The sequence below is a fragment of the Octopus bimaculoides genome, chromosome 9 (assembly GCF_046866305.1).
Source record: "Octopus bimaculoides isolate indiv1 chromosome 9, ASM4686630v1, whole genome shotgun sequence".
NCBI classification, from domain to species: Eukaryota; Metazoa; Mollusca; class Cephalopoda; order Octopoda; family Octopodidae; genus Octopus; species Octopus bimaculoides.
In genome coordinates, this window is record NC_142936.1 from 82,431,600 (window position 1) to 82,450,920 (window position 19,321).

The 19,321-nt window shown below is 32.0% G+C and overlaps 1 protein-coding gene across 15 annotated transcripts in view; it reads right to left on the minus strand.

The window, feature by feature from the left end:
• The window catches only part of LOC106867266 (zinc finger protein ubi-d4), a 64,539-nt gene that overhangs the window by 20,073 nt on the left and 25,145 nt on the right, over positions 1–19,321 (minus strand). For 9 of the 15 annotated variants that reach the window (XR_016243226.1, XR_016243223.1, XR_016243224.1 and 6 more), the window contains one exon: positions 966–1,013. The exons of 5 other annotated variants lie outside the window; for them this stretch is intronic. Coding sequence is in view for 5 of the 10 variants with exons in the window: in XM_089357885.1 (XP_089214011.1) it covers positions 966–1,013 (48 nt within the window). In the remaining 5 variants the exon portion in view is untranslated. Of the gene's footprint in view, positions 1–965; positions 1,014–17,340; positions 17,408–19,321 lie in introns of all 15 variants that reach the window. One more of the 15 variants, XR_016243225.1, reaches the window with a different exon arrangement.

Below are 19,321 nucleotides of genomic sequence, written 5' to 3' on the forward strand. Positions count from 1 at the left end.
AACTGAAATGATAAATAATGAAACAAAACATTCAGTTCAGAACTAAAGTTGTGTCGACTAAATTCTGTAACGTCAGATGATAAAAAACTAGGTGGTAATCAAATGATCTAGTTACTTCCAGAAATAATTAGTTTTGAATTAATAATGCCCTCCTATCAACAAAGTGTTTTTATTTATTAGTATACAGACAATGTGAGTGTAAATTAATATCCATAATCATTTCTTCATTATGCGAAAAGAGAGCATCAAACTTGTCATAAACAATATAAGCTAATAACATAAATTCAAATGAAATTGATATAGAATAATTAGTCACATGTAACAAATGAACATAATTTAATCTAATTCTTCATGTCTTTCATAATTAATAAAGAGTAAGGTTTAAAAAATATCAAGAGATATTAAAAAAAACACCTCAGACTTAGCAATATAATTTGAATATCAGTCTACAGTTTACAGAATATAATCACTGATTTTTATTCAAGCCATTTGAGCGGACTTTAGAAATCCCAAATTAAAAATGAAAAATAAAACTAGGAAAGTAATTCACTGTTATAAGAGTAAAAAAGTCACAGCCAGGGCAGAAACTATGACAAATATTGAACTAAAAATCATTACAATATGGCAAAACTTATTGCAAATTGCAATAGACACATTTGTGTTGTAATTTGATTTTTAACTATTTTACTCTCTTAACAGTGATACAGCAATCTCAACACCTAGATGATTATGAATGCAGTTTTTTTTTTTTGTATTAAACAGCAACAAGATATCTTTTTAATACAAAGATAATTCTAGCATTTTTAACAATGGAGAAACCCTAGCTATTTGTCTTAATACAACCTCTTCAAAAATAATGATTATACCAAGTTTTTGCTCTCAAGTAAAGCACAAGAAATCCAAAGGATTTTTAAGTTGATGGATAAGATTACCAGTTACAGTAAGATCTAAAACACGGCACTCACCGACAGGTGTATGATTGAAAGTATTATAGCTGTCCATAGAAATACCCACTGGTGATGATGCAGAAAGTTAAGAAGAAAAAGGTTAGTAAATATATCCTCTAAAATTTAATCAAGTGATGTAGAAAACCAAGAAATAGTCAAGAGAACAAGAGAATAAAAGTGTTTGGAATTACAATAATATTAATAATCAGCTCTTGACATGTAGAAGAGTAGAATTATCTGTGACCAGGTATAACATTAAAAAAATAATTATCAATAAGAACAATAAAGAATGCACAAAGCTACCAAGCTAGAGTCTAAGACTGCTGCAATGATGTATACAATAAATAATTACATTTAAGAAACTTTATATCTAAAAGCATTTTTTTTTTTAAGTTACAATACAAGAAAGAGCAGGTAAAATGATTTTTACTTATTATGAAAGAAGTTTTGTTTCTAGATGTATATAATAGTATTTTGAAAATGAATGAAAATGGATTACATCAATAAAATACATCTAATTACAGAAATGATGTTATTAGTTAACAGATTCTTAGCATCAACTTGATATTCTGTGCAAGAAAACCAAAAACCCTGGAAAATGTAATAAAGATCACAAAAATAAAGAAAAGAAAAAAAAAAAAAAGGAAAATGTGAAGATGGTAAGATAGTTGAAGCAGAAAGAATTTGGAGAAAAAAAATGCTTTTATATAATGACTTTAGATAAAACACTGATCACTAAATTTAGAATGTTAACTCTCAAACTGCATATCCTAAACTTAAACATACTACATAATACACTGTTCCTTCTAGATTCTCAGAGTAGACCACTGGTCTGGACTATATTAACAATGTTTGCTTATTTAAAGATATCAGGTAACACAATAAGCTCTCTTACATACACTATATGCATGAAAGCTGAAAATACAATGAGGTAGGCAAAAATGAGATTGCATGTAGTAAATTAATTTATATTTCCTCTATCAACATTAGTAACAATAGTGCAAAACAGCTCTATTTAATAACATTTTAACACTATGATCAAATAACCACAAGATGCAAATACTGCAAGATCACAGAGAATGCGGTCACCAGAGATTTGTTGCTTTAAAACAGTATCATAAACATTATAGGTTTCTGAATTAATAAGACTTATTTTTCTCATTAGCAGAAAATATTTTCTTCATAAAAATTTTGAAAAGCAATGAAAAACAAATATATTTTAACATTATTTTACATAAATCACATTACCTATTCTAAAGAAATCATCTTGCAAATTGATTAACACATAATTAATATTTATATACATCTCCGTCTTAGCTTATTCAATTTTCAACATAGTTTAAAATGATGTTAAAGCTTTTCCAAGGTTAAGGTACGTATTTACCATTACATAGGGCATTACTGTGGAGGCGCAATGGCTCAGTGGTTAGGGCAGCGAACTTGCAGTCATAGGATCGCGGTTTCGATTCCCAGACCAGGCCTTGTGAGTGTTTATTGAGTGAAAACACCTAAAGCTCCACAAGGCCCCCGCAGGAGATGGTGGCGAACCCTGCTGTACTCTTTCACCACAACTTTCTCAGCCACTTGCACGTTAATTTCACGAGCAGGCTGTTCTGTTGATCGGATCAACTGGAACCCTCGACGTCGTAAGTGACGGAGTGCCAACAACAACAAGGCATTACTGATATAGGATGGAACTAAAAAGAAACTTGGCTCTCCTCAACTCTACAGCTTTTCTCTCAATACCTCCTCTAGTATAATATCTCTTGTTGAATGTCCTAAATAAGCATTTCAGCCCAAATAGGTAACATGTTAATACAGTGTCACTACTGCTTAGAAAAATATGAGTTTTGCATATTCATATCTGTTCACAGATAAATGAACTAACACAATGAGGATTAAATATTATTTGCCAATCATATTCAATCAATTAGGGAAAAAAATTTCATTATATGCCTGCAGACACGGAATAAGTTGTACCTTCATAAAAAATATCATTGCCACATTAAACACACTGCTAGCTACAAGATTTTTTTTTCCTTTAGATCGTACAAGTATTTAAAAATATATTTATAAAAAAAAAAAAAAAAAAAACAATCTCCATTTCTGAAATTTTCTAAAGTCAATATATAAGAAACAAATTTTTTTTTCCTTGAATTTTAATTGCTAGAAAGAAAAAAAATCATTAACAGAAAAATAAGCTTTTTTATTTGTTTATGAATTTGTGTAAGATTCCTGATGTGAAACCATGTGTTGAAACAGATATTGTTCTATTTCGGGATGATGACCATCCCAAAATATAACTTTTTCTCTTTTGATAAAACATTACACTGTTGGAATTCAACAAATGTAAGAACCATTCTGAAAGAAATTATATGGATGTGAGCATGTTTGTGTGTGTGTGTGTGTATATATATGTACACACAGATATATTTATATATGTACACACTAAGCATCAGACTAATATATTCACTGTGGATGTTCATTTGACTTTTGTTGTTTTGTTTTTGAATTTGCTATTTGTTACTGATTTGCATATATATATATATATATGCACACACACACACACACATACATGCATATCCAGATATATACACATACATGTAAACAAGCAGAGTATGGCCGAATGGTTAAGAGATTTGCTTTGCAACCACATGGCTCCAGGTTCAATCCCACTTCATGCATCTTGGGCAAATGTCATTATCTATAGCCTTGGGTTGACCCATACCTTGTGAATAAAATTAGGTATAGAAGCCCTTCAGATGGATGTGTCTGGAAATTCAAAGGTACAACTATGTCATACACTGTACCACTGCTAGGGAATTACATTTACAGTTCAGCAACTTACATGCCAATTACATGGGCAAGTAATTCAGTTCATTGAATAACCGAATGAATCCTCATCATCAAACTAACAGCTCCTCCCCTCCCTTCCTCTGTGTGTGTGTGTATACACAGGGTGGCCTAAAAGTAGGTTTACAGTTATTCAACTATCTCTTTCGCATTCATATATTAACAGTTTAGATCTTAATTATCGAAAAAATATGAAACCATTATTCAGCAAGATGGGCAGCATCAAATGGCCACCATGTTCACCTGACACGACACCAATGGATTTCTTTTTTTTGGGTGTTGTAAAGAACAAGGTTTATGAGAATAATCCCAAAACAGTAAATGAATTAAAAGATTACATTTCTGACGTGTTCACTGAAATTGATGGAGATCAGAATTTGTGTCACACTGTGTGTCAGAGTGTTCTGAAGAGGTTTGAAGAATGTTACAATGTTGAAAGAGGACATTTTGAGCATCTGAGAGATTAAACATCATCTGTTTAAGATGTGCATAAAACAATATGATTGTAAGATAGAAATTTAAATGTAATAAAATGTTTTAAAAGAAATTTAAAGTGTCTACGTGATAACTATAAACCTACCTTTGGGCCACCTTATATATATATATATATATATATATATATATATATATATATATATATATATATATATATATATATATATATATATATATATATTTACTTGTGTATTAAGGCTACCACTGGTTTCATATTAAGAAAAGCATCTTAATATCTTAACAATGGAGGGATGGTGTTTGTCTTCATTTTTGATGAAGACATTTTGGATCAATACACAAATAAAGAAATTTTATCCACTCATTTTCATTATTCAACACCCATATATATATGTGTATATATATATATATATATATATATATATATATATATATATATAGACAAAAGCAGCCTTCACATTGAGTTGGAAGATTACAAGTCACTAGAAGGGTTGCAAACAGCAATGAAAGAACTTTGACGAACAAACAAACTGATTGGCTATTTAACCAACATGTTAAACAAAGAATTCATTAGTTAGTTGGATAGCTACATATCTGCCTAATAATAAAGAAGTGGAATTGAACCTGTGCATGTGTTATTATTATTATTATTATTATTATTATTATTGACATAATGACTCTCCAAACAACAAAATTTGTTTCAATGCATGAATTCACATCAAGAATTTATTTTTCATTTTTGTATTTGATTTTCAAGATTCTTGATGTGAATTCATGTGTTAAAACAAATTCTGTTTCAACGCTGTCAACACATGTAAATATACATCTATTTGTAGTAACTTTGAAGTTTTGGCCTGCTATGCCATCATTGGACTGTAATTCATTTAAGTTCATCTTGGCTTTATATAAGTTTAAAATTTTCTAGGGTAACCTGACTCCATAAAGCCAAGATGAATTTAAATGAATTACAGTCCGATGATGGGCTAGCTGGCCAAAACTTAATCCTTCAGTTTAATGTAAAACTTATTATAACATTAAAAACAATATATATATATATATATATATATATATATACACACCATTCACAACCCAGAATTAAACTGATGGTAAACTGTAAACATCATCATCAATTTAATTCTGGATTATGAATGATGTATATATATATATATATATATATATATATATATATATATATATATATATACATACACATATACACACACAAAATTTCATTCAGAAAATTTTTTTACTACAATTATTGAATACCAAAATGCCAACAATGTAGTGTTTTTATTTTGGGGATGAAAAAAAAAAAAAAAAAAAAAAGACACCATTAAAGGGATTGCAGCCTGGAGAGTTGGTTGGCCAGATGTTAGGGGTAATGTGGTCACAGAAATTGTCTGACATCCATGACTGGGCTCTCATGCTTGTGTGGCTTGGTGCAGAGTTCTGTTGCCAGACATAGGGTCTTCCAGCAGCCACCCTCTTGACCAAGGGCAGCACTACCTTCTCCAGGCACTTGATGTAGGCCTCCGTGTTGAATCTGAGACCATGTGGGAAGATGGCAGTATAACACCACCATCACTAGTGATCATTCCAAACACCATATCGACTGGATGTTTGATTTTTATCACTCTCGGTACATGTCCTCAGATTGATATTCAAACATTCTGAAATGTCTGTATTGGAGCTTCCAGTGTGACTACCAAGCAGTACAGCATGTTGTTTCCAAATTTCTGTCAGAGTGAACTGCATCATGGTGCTGTTTTTCTCACAGACGGTGCCCAACTGACCCTACTATACTGCGTAGTCAACAAAATCAAAAACAAACAATGCGCAAAATTATAAATATTGAATGGCAACAATTTATCCATCAAACCCTGTATATACATACACACACTATATATGTATGTGTGTATATATATATATATATATATATATATATATATATATTCACACACTCAGAGGTCTGTTTGTGTGTATATACATATACACATAACACACTTGTGCATGAATGTATAAGAATATAGAAAGAGATAATGATAATTTGTACAGGTGCAGGCATGGCTGTGTTGTAAGAAGCTTGTTTCCCAACCACATAGTTCCAGGTTCAGTTCCACTGCAAGGCACCTTGGGCCGATCAAAACCATGTGAGTGGATTTGATAGACAGAAAATGAAAAAAGCCTGTCGTATATATATATATTTGTGTGTTTGTGTCTGTGTTTATTCCTCCACCATCGCTTGACAACTGATCTTGGTGTGTTTACGTCCCTGTAACTTAGCGATTCAGCAAAAGAGACTGATAGAATAAGTACCAGGCTTACAAAGAATAAGTTCAGGGGTCTATTTCCTTGGCTAAAAGGCGGTGCCACAGCATGGCCACAGTCAAAATGACTGAAACAAGTAAAAGAATAAATAACAGAAGCACCAAGCAAATAGATATATCTAAGCATATTTGAAGTTATTTACACTGACACCAGAGAAATGCACCTTTACTTTCAACTATAGTATCAATAGTTATCCATAATTAATCAACGCCATTAACGGAAATCATTTAATTTTAAATTATGTAAATCTCTGCATGAATCCGTGCGTGTTTAATGAGTTTCTTTGCACAAAGAAATACAGCTAAATGGACATTTAAACAACTCTCTTTTAGTTCTTAAACTGAATAAACTAATAAATATTTCAAAGATAACATTTCAGTCTTGTTATTGTTGCCAGAATATTTTACTAACAAATTAGTATTATCACCTTCTTTAAGCAAACTCATATTCCACCAAAACATCAGTGAATAACTTTACATACATACATGTATGTATGTATGTATGTATGTATGTATGTATATATATATGTATGTATATATATATATATATATATATATATATATATATATATATATAAATAAAAGATAATAAGAGTGAAAAAACTACAGAAGGCTTGTGTTACTTGGTCAAAGTATATATTTAAATTATGTCAGAAAAATGTTATAAAATCTTTTTGGTATATAAACATTGTATTTTGAGAAATAACTGGTTTCGTGTTGTCTTTTCAAATTTCTCTACTTCATTGTGTTGTGTTTGCTCCAGTCTCGAGCGAACACGACACAATGAAGTAGAGAAATTTGAAAAGACAACACGAAACCGGTTATTTCTCAAAATACAATGTTTATATACCAAAAAGATTTTATAACATTTTTCTGACATAATTCAAATATATATTTTAACCAAGTAACACAAGCCTTCTGTAGTTTTTTCACTCTTATTATCTTTTATACATCCAACCACGTGCTTTCACATACCAACTTTCTCACACACATATATATATATATATATATATATATATATATAGTCTATGATTTTCAGGTGTTTCATCACCAAACGTTATCAGGGAGTTTTTCCCCAAGTGCTATCCCACAGTAAATATGGCAAATAAACAAAACACATATATGTGCAATCATTTATATAAAACGTTAGAATAAGAATGGAGAGCTATACATCCACAAAGACTGTTTATTACAGTATTATATCCAGTATATTCACAGTAAATCTTTGGATATTTATGCAGAAGAAATGCATGTCAGACAGAGATTTAATGTGAATATATTATGCATAATTATGTAATAAACAGAATTTGTGGATCTACAATTTTCCATTCTTATTTTAATGTGGTAAATATACACTGTATATTGAATAAAATCAAAAGAAACAAACTCCTGTTGTTCTGTATCATTCGATGTGGCTATCCAGAACCAGGATTATACTAGAGTATAGTATAATCTAGGTTCTGGCTAGCCATATCTCAACACACACACCTATAAAAGGAAAATATACAAAGGAATATGCTACGTCAAGTAGTAGTAGTTCATTTCTAATCATATGGTTTCAAGTTCAATCCCATTATGCTGCACATTTTCTATTATAGTTCTACCTGACCAATATCTCGTTGTGTGGAATTTTGTTGGAGTGTATATGTGAAGGAGCAGGACCTAGTGGTTAGGCTGTTGCACCCACAAGTACTAGATCATGGGTTCAATTCCCAGACCGGCAGCACTTTGTTTTCTTGAGCAAATCCCTTCATTTCACAGTGTTCCAGTCCCCATTTTGATCAGGGGTGAATGTTGGCCTGTTCATCTAGCCAGTGGGGTGGCATCATTTGAAGACCAAAACACTGCAAAGCACAGTGTGAACAGCAATGTGTAGCGACATCTGACAGTCTGGTTGGTATATGTATAAACATTTACTAATTTTTACACAAACCATTATTGTTTCGTATATGTGATATTTATCCCACAAAATTTACATTCAAAATCCAAGTGATATATGGCTTGGCAGCCTTATTGACTGTTCCATATCACCCCGGGATTGAAGTATCCGGACAGTACAACACCAGTTGCTGAGTGCCTTTTGGAGACACCAGATACACTGGCACATAGGGGATGCACAATATCCCTATCAATACAGGTTAGCCTCTGTTTTGCCATGGCCTCATCTCAGCCTGTCTATCTATGTCCATTGCTTTCTGGTCAGATTGTAGAAACTAGGTTGTAGGTCAGTGGGTTCCCCAACTTCTAGGAGGATGCTTCCTCTAGCCTTCTCTCTAGGCTTTCTTAATGTTTAAGTTTCCTTTTCTTGGTTTATAGAAAAAAGGCTGTCTTGATTTTAGTTGAGGTTGTGGGTGTTCTAGAACTGCACCAGTGTTTATAATCTTTTATATCTTGCAACACAGCAATTCAACAGAGATCAGTAAAATAAATGCTGACATCGATATGATTGACTACACCCTTGACAGCAATGTCCTATTATGGCTGTGGTCCAATAAATGATACACACATACACACATACATATATATGGAAGAAGATTGCACTTGTATAAGATATTCCCAATCCATGTTGTAAAGTGGCTGGTGATTGAAAGGGTATCCAGCCATTAAAAAAAACATATACCAAAAAGGAACAAAAACAAATGGAGATGTGGACTCTACAACCTGCAGTAAAGGCAGCCTACTTAGGGATGCATTAACTCAGAATTAAAACTGATATAGGTTAAAGAAAGTAATTTGCAGCATGATAAATACATCTGATCCATGCTGTAAAATGGATACCCTTCCTGGCAATAGGAAAGGGTATCCAGCCATAAATTTGGCAACAATACGACATACACAACAACAAAGGTTGGGGGCTTTCTTGTTGTGTATATTAGACGATAAATGACCGAAACAAACATTGAGATACTATACTGGAACAGACTCATTCAGGTATACCTGCGTGAAATGTGAAATGTTTCAAGATAACTTCAGCCTACCAGCTAGAAAAGGAAAAAATCTCTTTATGTCTATACAATACATGTATAAACACTTGTGTGTAAGTGTGATATGGGTGAAACAATGTATGATAGTTAAAGCTTGAGTTACTTAAAAGCTAATACAATGCAAAATGAAATGAAGGAATAAAAACAGAAGTGAGGAAGACAGAAAAAACAGTTTACATTTTACGTTATATTTTGATATTAGTGCCCCTTTGTCAGGACAAAATAGAGGGTGGTATTCCATCCTCCATTTTCTATTAAGAAAAGTGTAGGGTTTATCAACACTGGAATATCAGAATATAAAGTGAAAATTTTGTCTTCCTTCCTTCTGTCCTTTTATTCTTTTATTTCAATTTGCATTCTAATTTTTAACACACACACACATGTACATATTTAATGAATTTGAAACAAATACACAGATTTTACATATAAGGTGTACTCTCTATATCTACATTTACCCCCTATCCTGGTCACTCTAATAACCGCTTTTGGTCTTTCTATCATTGTTTCTTTTCTAAACACTGTATACAAGGCAACTCCCACTGCCATAGTCTACAGTTCCAATGTAAAGTGGTTGGCTAAATGAGTAGAGAATGTGTAAGGTTATGATGCCCTTCAAGTCCTGTCTCACTAAGGACTGTTCAACAGCTCTAATGATGGTGCCATAAATAAATGTACCGCATATAGCCTGTAAAGTGGTTGGTATTAGGAAAGGCAACAAACTGTAAAAACCAAGACAGTGATACAAAAGAATATCTAGTTTCTGGGAATTGTAGCTCTTAATAGAAGGAAACAAAGACTGTGACAACCCAACCAATTCATACCAACATATAAAGTGGATATAAAATTATGATAATGGACAAGCTAGTGATTAGTCACAGAAAATACATCAATATTTACAGACAGACACACACTGTATATACTTATAAACACACACAATACACAAGAGTGTGTATATGATAAAGAATACAAAGTCAGATTTGCAAATGACATATATTTTCCAAGTTAATAGCAGTCTAGTCAAAATCAAAATTAAATTTAGTGAACCTGTTAACCTTGCCATGAATAGCAACCAAGAATAAAAGCAGGTTGTATTCAGAGTACATCTCTCATGTACTGTCTCTTATGGAAAGAGTACAGTATTAGGATATAGAAGAACAAAATTTCACAGCCATATAAGTATCATCACTCACTGTAGGAAATACTGGCAGGTACTGGTGGTAACTCAAAAAAAAAAACCACTCAAGAGAAGCAATGCATGTAAGAGGTACAGTGACGTTTTTAGCAGACAGACATAGAACCAAGGATTTAGATGTACTATGTGAGAGCTTTCATGCAGTCACTCAACCCAATAGAAACAGTAGTTAAATTTCTTGCAAATCCCACTACCATCATATTAAAAACGAATGATGCAGTGAAAAATAAAGCTCTAGATATATTATACTTGAATAAAAAAAATACAGGATAAAAGGCTCCAATGCCTTTCATCATAAGTCTGCTCAGCTCAGATTGATCTAGGATTAAGCACTAACATACGGTTAGTAGTAAAGTTAACCTATGAAACAAAATCAACTTCTGATGTGAAAAAGTGACAAGAGTATGTGTGTCACAAATCTACCATAACAAGTTTACTAGTTAACACCTAACCCAATTTAAACTTTAAGTATTAAATTCTGGACAAACTGACACTAACAAAAAAACCAGAACTTTCATCTAGACCCAATTTGATATATGACCCATACAATCCCATAACCATAAAATCAACAGATTATAGAAACAATTAAAACTAGGCTTAGATATATACCAGAAAATGGAAGAACTAACCCTACACAACTAAGGATACAATCAAGGTTTACACTGAAATGCTGAAGAATATAAAACTACAGAAAAGAACAACAAGCTAAAAAGGAAAAAAAAAATGAACATACAAACAGCTATATAAACACCACAATAACAACCAAAACTGACGAACATAGACAGTCCATCATCAGCCGCTCTCTCCAAAATCATTATGGTTTCGACACAACAGTGCCTTTCAATCAAATTGTGTAAAGAACATCAAAAAATATATTCCAAGACTACCTGGAAATTACTAAACATAGCATCAACACAAACAAGTAGCTGTGATAGAATAGTCTCCCACAGCATGTAAAACAATACATACCTTTCCAAACCAACTACATAAAAAGTGTTTATAATCAAACTGAAACAAATATATGATTAGCACCTGAAGCTCACAACACTAAATGACATTAAAATAAAGGGAATAAACAGATGATAGACTAGTGCTTATTATTATATATATATATATATATATTTCTAATACCCACTTTTCCTATGCTTCCATGGATCATATATATATATATATATATATATATATATATATGAATAACAGTTATCTTTTTACACATGATATGTAGAAAACCTGACTGTCTTCCAGTTTCATCTCTCTTATCAGGGTTTTTTGTACCTTTGTATCAGACAATTTTTACTTATACAAGTTTTACAGCTGGAATTTGATAGTGTAACTCGAATGGTCAAAATACAAATTTGATGAAATGGAACTCTAATGCTCTAGTAATCAAATCTCTGCATAAAGAACATTTTGGCTGTAAAGCCTGCATAAACAAAAGCTGCCCAGTATAAAAAGGGCTAGCAAAGTAATCAACATTACGAAGACAGCTGAGAAAAGCTGATAAAAAAGAATTTTTAGTGTAAGGCTCTGAAATGTAGAAATGGGAAAAAACCCTAATAAAAAAAGATTAAATTGGAAAATAGTTGTTTTTGACCTATATTTGAAGTGGATGGTGTTAGGAAAGGCATCCAGCCATAGACACTATGCCAAAGCTGACAAAAGAGTTTGGTATAGTCCTCTGGCTTACCAGCTTTTGTCATGGAAAACGGATGTTAAATGATGATATATATATATTTTTATATGTATAGATATATATATATTTATATATTGTGTCGTACATTATATATATATATATATATATATTTCATATACACACACATACAGTCCAGAGGAAGGAATGAATGCAAGAGGTAGCTGAAGTGAAAATATATTGCATAACCAAAGAAAGGATTTGAAGAAAAGAAAAATAATTCAGAGAGTTATTTTGTCTGTTGATAAGGTATATCTCTCTCCAACTAGAGTGCAAGACAGCAGGAAGTGTTTGTAAGTGAGAAAATTAGACAACAAATGCAATAGATATGTGAAGAGTGGACAGAAATGAATTAAGTATGGTCTGTTGTATTTGTACTGTTGAGTTACACAAAGGGACTTAAAGGCATCGGCCACTGTGCATAAGGAAGATGGTTGCACTAGTAGGGTTGTGTGGTGATGCTAATACCAAGTGAAAAACTGGTGATAGTGGAAGACAATCATGACAAAAATAAAACCCAAGAAGAACATGGAAAGAAGTGGTGACATCACAACTCACTATGGTGATATGCCATCCTGCAAACCCGTCCAACATAATCCTGCATGAAAAATGGACATTAAACACTGAGTATGTGTGCGTGTGTGTATGTATATACATACATACATGTGTAATTACACACACATTTACAAATTATCAACATTAATTTTTTTCCCCTTCCTCTACTCCAATTGTGTAGGATATTTGATTCTATATCAATAAAATATCATTATGCTAATATTAGTTTCCTTAAGCAAATATAAAGGAAGATTTAACTAAACAAAATTGCATCATGCAGTCTTAAATTTAAAAGTAATTGATCTTTTTAAAAAAATTTCTTTAATTGTGATGATCTTTAATAAGGTTTCAATATTCTGAAGAGAAATAATATGGTCAAAATACAATATAATTTAATCAATACGGTTATCAATAAAAATAGTTGCTGTCAGATCCACAACTGCTATTTCAAATTAATTATCTCGATCTCTGTTTACCAAACAGTGGGTTCATGAAGTGAACTACTGGTTTATTAAATGGATTAAGATGAAGATAATTGATAAAAAAAAACAGCAGATAACATTTGAAGGAAAATATAAAAAAGATAGTAAAGAAATATCAAATCCAGATGAGAGCATAACACAGCAAAATTGTTAATAAGAAAAACAAAGAAATAATTACTTTAGTAGAGTAATTGTTCAACTAAAATGCAATTTTAGATGAATAAATTTATTATAAACTTTCGTACTTGCTAAAATGTTTAGGAAAAGGAGATTATTAAATATGACAAACTTAGCACCATTCAAGTGTGGTCGATACCAGTGCTGCCTGACTGGCACCCATGCTGGTGGCATGTAAAAAGCACCATTCAAGCATGGTCAATGTCAGTGCCACCTGACTGGCCCCCATGCCGGTGGTACGTAAAAAGCACCCACTACACTCTTGGAGTTGTTGGTGTTAGGAAGGGCATCCAGCTGTAGAAACCTTGCCAGATCAGACTGGAGCCTGATGCAGCCTCCTCGCTTGCCAGTCTTCAGTCAAACTGTCCAACCCATGCCAGCATGGAAGGCAGACGTTAAACGACGATGATGACAAAACTTGGCTTTATCATGATATTTTCTATCTCAGAAGAAATAGAGGTCATGTGCACTATTCAAACTTTCTGAAATTCCATTACTAAATCTTGGACACACTATTATGTGTGATAGTAGAGAGCTAACCCATTAAGTTATTGGAGCACTACACAAGACTTAATCTAGGGTAAATCAGCTTATCAAAAACTCCTTTTCTTCTAAACAATCCTTGCAAAAGAGGGTATTTGAAATTTAAGTGTTTTATCCTTTCACATAAAACCAACAACCTCTTGACTGGCCTCTCCAGAACTTTATCAATGTAACATCTGTGGCCTCAGTGCTTATTACATTTGGGAATATATAAAGCAAACCAGAATATAAGAGGAAGGAAAACAAGTTTTGCAGATTAGAACTAAAGGCTAGAATGTATTTTGATATGGGAATTTTGGCATTTAGATTAGAAGGAACTATATTGTTTCTTTTGTCTCGTTAAGAAAAACCATTAATTTAATTAGAACACATGGCTGAGGAAAATGTAAAACAAATATATGCAATGAAACTCCAATGGTAACATATTTAATGCAAGGAGCATTAAAAAGCTATTCTTATAAGCTATTTTCTTTTCTACAATGAATTTCCATAGGATATCAGACCAAACAATGTGGAGATGCATGGCTTAGTGGTTAGGGTGTTGGACTCATGATTGCAAGATTGTGGTTTTGATTCCTGGACTGGGTAATGTGCTGTGTTCTTGAGCAAAACTCTTCATTTCACATTGCTCCAGTCCTCTCAGGTGGGAAAAATGAGTAATCCTGCAATGGACCAGTGTCCTGTCCAGGGAGGTATATATATATATATATATATATATATATATATATATATATATATATATATATATGTACATGTGTAAAATATGTTTTATATATATATAGAGAGAGACACACACACACACACATATATATACATACATACACATCTAATAAAAAAAATAAAGAACCTTCACATGTACTTTTACAATCAACCTTAACAGTTCTTTTTTTTTTTTTAGTTGGCAAGAATGTTTTTTGCATAGTTAATCCACTCTATGAAACACTAAAGGGAAATATATAAAAGTGATATTCTTAATTCAAGTCTATAATTTATACAAATTATGTAATTATTTTGTGTAGATACTTATAAAGTCTACTTTTCTACACAATTTTTTAGTGCAGTCTTTAACTCTTTAGAAAAATGCTACCATTGGCAAAATGAGACCGATGGAAGTATGGCAAAAAATGGCGAGGTCAGATCTTAAGATGTTGGTTTCACAGATGCTGTGACATAGGATGAAGATGGGCAACAATATGGAACACTAGTGGCCTGTCCAACCAATTCTAGCTTTAAAAATAGATATCAAAATACAGTCTCTCCACTCTAGTTTCAAATTATTTTACTTTTTGCAATGATTTAAATAGGACAAATGTTTACAATATATTTCCTCTTGGTGTTGAAATCATTATATACTATTCATTACTTGATTATTTCATAAAAATGTTAACAAGTTTCTTTCTACTTTTAATGTGATATTCATACAAAGTCAGAGCTGGTCAAATTTATAGGGTTTGAGACACCTTGGTTGGTAAGATAAATGTTTCATATTTTATCTTCAACTATTTGCAAGTCCAAGATATCTAACCTTTAAAACAACCAGTTGTAAACAGGTGAAATGGATAGATAAAACTGACCACTGCAAAACTATGTAGAATTAAAGTGCATTCTAACAATTTACAGTGATGTGTTCAAGCCATTCAATGGGCCTAGATAAGATAACCCCCCCAGCACTGAACTCTGGACACACATCTTCATTTTTATTGAAGGGGGTGGGGTTCTAACCCACCATTAGATTCAGGTTGCATTGAATGGTTTGAGCAAAACAGCCTAACTTGCATGAAATTCATTCGAAACAAACATCCAGCATCAAGTGGCTATCTTATTTAACAACCAGAGATTTTACAATACTGTTAATATTTGCTTTGCATTATTCTTAGCTACAAGAAACTGAGTTATATATTCAGAACTAGACAGGTTCTTAGCTGTAGATACAAAACTTTTTCTTGTTTGCACAAGATATTTGACATCACAAAACCTAAGTGCACTGTGATATGAAATACTTTCTTTTCTTCCAGATAATCATAATAAACTATATACTCTAAATCAGTGCTTCCTGAAATGTTCTAAAACAATTTTCACTTCTTTCAAGGTCTCATTAAAATCAGGGTGGTGTGGGTGTCCACAGAATACAAATGGAAAAATGTATAGCAGTTTCGATTCCCTGCAAAAAGTTTGGAAACTACTACTTCAAACTTTCTATATATACAATTTATAATTTAGTCAGGGAAGAGAAGTAATGTCCATGAGACTAGCTATCTTAGATTGGGATTAATGTAATTATAGGTGAAATTGCCGTAATTAATCAGTTGATCATACATATGCAGTAAATAATTGGTGTTCAAATTATGAATATATATGTATATATTCAAATTTTGTACATATAAATATATTTAAAAATCTTTTTTTAACCTTATAGCTACTCTAAAATACCATGGCAATGCGTGACCCAAACTGTGTAGAAGCCTGTCAGATAGATTGAACCTTGAGCAATACCATAGTCAACAAAAACTGGCTTAGTCCACAGTGTTATGCTGATTCTGTCTCTGGATTATGTTGACTTGTACATGTCTGTGGAATGCTCAGCCACCTACATGCTAATTCAGGTGAGAAAAGCTCATTATCAAAGCTGACAGAGATCCATTTATTTACTTTACACACCTATTCATTTATGCATTTTAGTTCCCAAATAGATATTTTCACCAGACCTGTATCACACTATATTTAGAAGTTCTAAGATTTCTAAACAATATCCTTAGTCTTGAGAATATTTTTGTTCAACATTGAAAAGTTTTATAGTTAATTCACTCTATGAAATACTAAACAGAAATATATAAAAGACTGAAATCCTTAATTTAAGTCCATAATTTATACAGATTATGTAATTAATGTAAATATTTATTAAGCAAAAGCCTTGTTGGCATAACAGCTTTAAGATATTGCACTTCTTACTCAAAAATTTAAGACATGCTTCATTAACCATGCTTTATTGTTATTATTAAGAATAAAGAAGCATCCAGTTTGTAAACCATTTTGTATGTCATAATTTGCATAACCAACTAACAACCATGCTAGCAAGAGACTTTCTGAAGGTTATTAATCAGAACATTCCATATTTGAGGACCATAATTTGTCTTTACCTATAATTGTCTCCATTCTGGTACCATATAAACATCCCTAGTGGTATCACAAAGACCAAAATGATTTCTAGCAGGTAGTGATTTGAGAAAGAAAACAATGTTTTAATCCAATGCATCTCAAGATGATTAATATGAAAGCTATTACAAATTATGTCTATTTTTTGCAGGGAGTAAGGGAACATTTCAACTATATTTCACTCATATTAATAAAGATGTCATCTAAGTTTGTCTAGCTTATATGTCTTTTGAAGCTACTTTATTTAAACAAATAGAAGTATTTTGGATTAAGTCACAGGGATATAAATGCTTTGTATGGCACTGAGGAGTGAATCTCCCAAAACAGTTTAAACACATTAACAGTTAAACAAAATGGAAGTTTGAAAACACACACACACACGTATTAATTTTATTTTTAAATAACTTGTCGAAACAATAAAGTTATTTTTGAAAATTCTGAATCAATCATCAAGAATAACTGCTAGTTAACATCATCAAGAGAGCCTTACATTAATATCAGATCAAAAAGCTTTTAATTTGGGAATATAGTTTATAATGTGAATGCTGATTTTTAACTGTTCCATAGATCAGTAACAAACATTCAACTTATAACAAGATGAAAAATTAAAGCACTTATACGAAAAAACATAAAATGAAAAGGAATGTACTAGTATATACATTACATTTCAACAAAGGCACTTTTCTAAACAAATGAGTTTCTAACTGCACTAATCAATAATAACATTTTGAAATTTATTAACATTATCATTTTTAATTGAAGGTCACATGTGTCTGAGTCATAAGGGCACTAGCATACTAAATGGTATTTAGCTTTATCACTGCCAAAATACTTAACTAATTGATGCCACAGCAGACATAGCTATCATGAAAAAAGAACATTGTTGAAAGTATAAATCTTGAGCAGTCGCCAAATATCAGCTTTGAATGTGGACTATCAGGACAAATGAGATAAAACTCCAATAAATTGATATACCTATCCAAGAAGATAGTGTTTCTTGATCAACCAACACCATGAAAATTGGGATAAGTTCAAGTACACAGTAACAATTTTAGTAACAGAAATAGATGAGCAATCTATTTAGTAACAACAATCCTTTTCTATTATAGGTACAAGGGTTGAAATTTTGGGGGAGAGGGTTAGTTGATTACATTGACCCCAGTGTTCCACTGGTACTTATTTCACTGATCCTCAAAAGATGAAAGGCAAAGTTGCCCTTGGTAGAATTTGAACACAGAACATAAAGAAGGATGAAATATAGCTAAGTATTTTACTTGGAATGCTAATGATTCACACAATCCTTATTCGACTTGTCATGAAGATCTTTATATTTGGCATTTGCTGACACAGGAGAGTTCTGGAGGACTAAGTGCTTATTGACCATTGATTTCATGTAAAGTGAATGGAAGCTATATTTTTTGTCGCTTCTAATTTCTAGCCACAGTCCCATATCTAGAACTGGTAGCCTTTTTTGTTGGGTAATGACTAATATTTTCTTAAACTACTTTAAAATAAAACTTTTAAAAAAATAAAACCAAAGAAAATATGTAGACAAGTTACATTTAGTGTCCACCACTTTCTCATATAGAAAAATTTATGATTATAATAATAATGTGTTTGAAGTTGCATTTTCTGTAGAGTAAACAGATGGCAGAATCAGCAGAGTTTAAAACAAAATGCTTTGATATACAGTTACGTCCCTTTATGTTTGTTCTAAGTTAAATCCTGTTAAAAGAAAGCTTCAGCTAAATACTGGAGTCAATATAATTCACTATACCACCCTACACAGCACAAAGTTAGAAGCTCATATCAGAGACAGTGGACAGAAATAACTCTATCCAAGGCTGAAAATCATGAGGCCATTTCAGTTTACAAGTTTATCCTTTCACTTTCTATACACTGCCATTAGCTACAATAAAATTCAATTTAAACAAGGATGTGTTACACTCCACTGTACATTTTAAA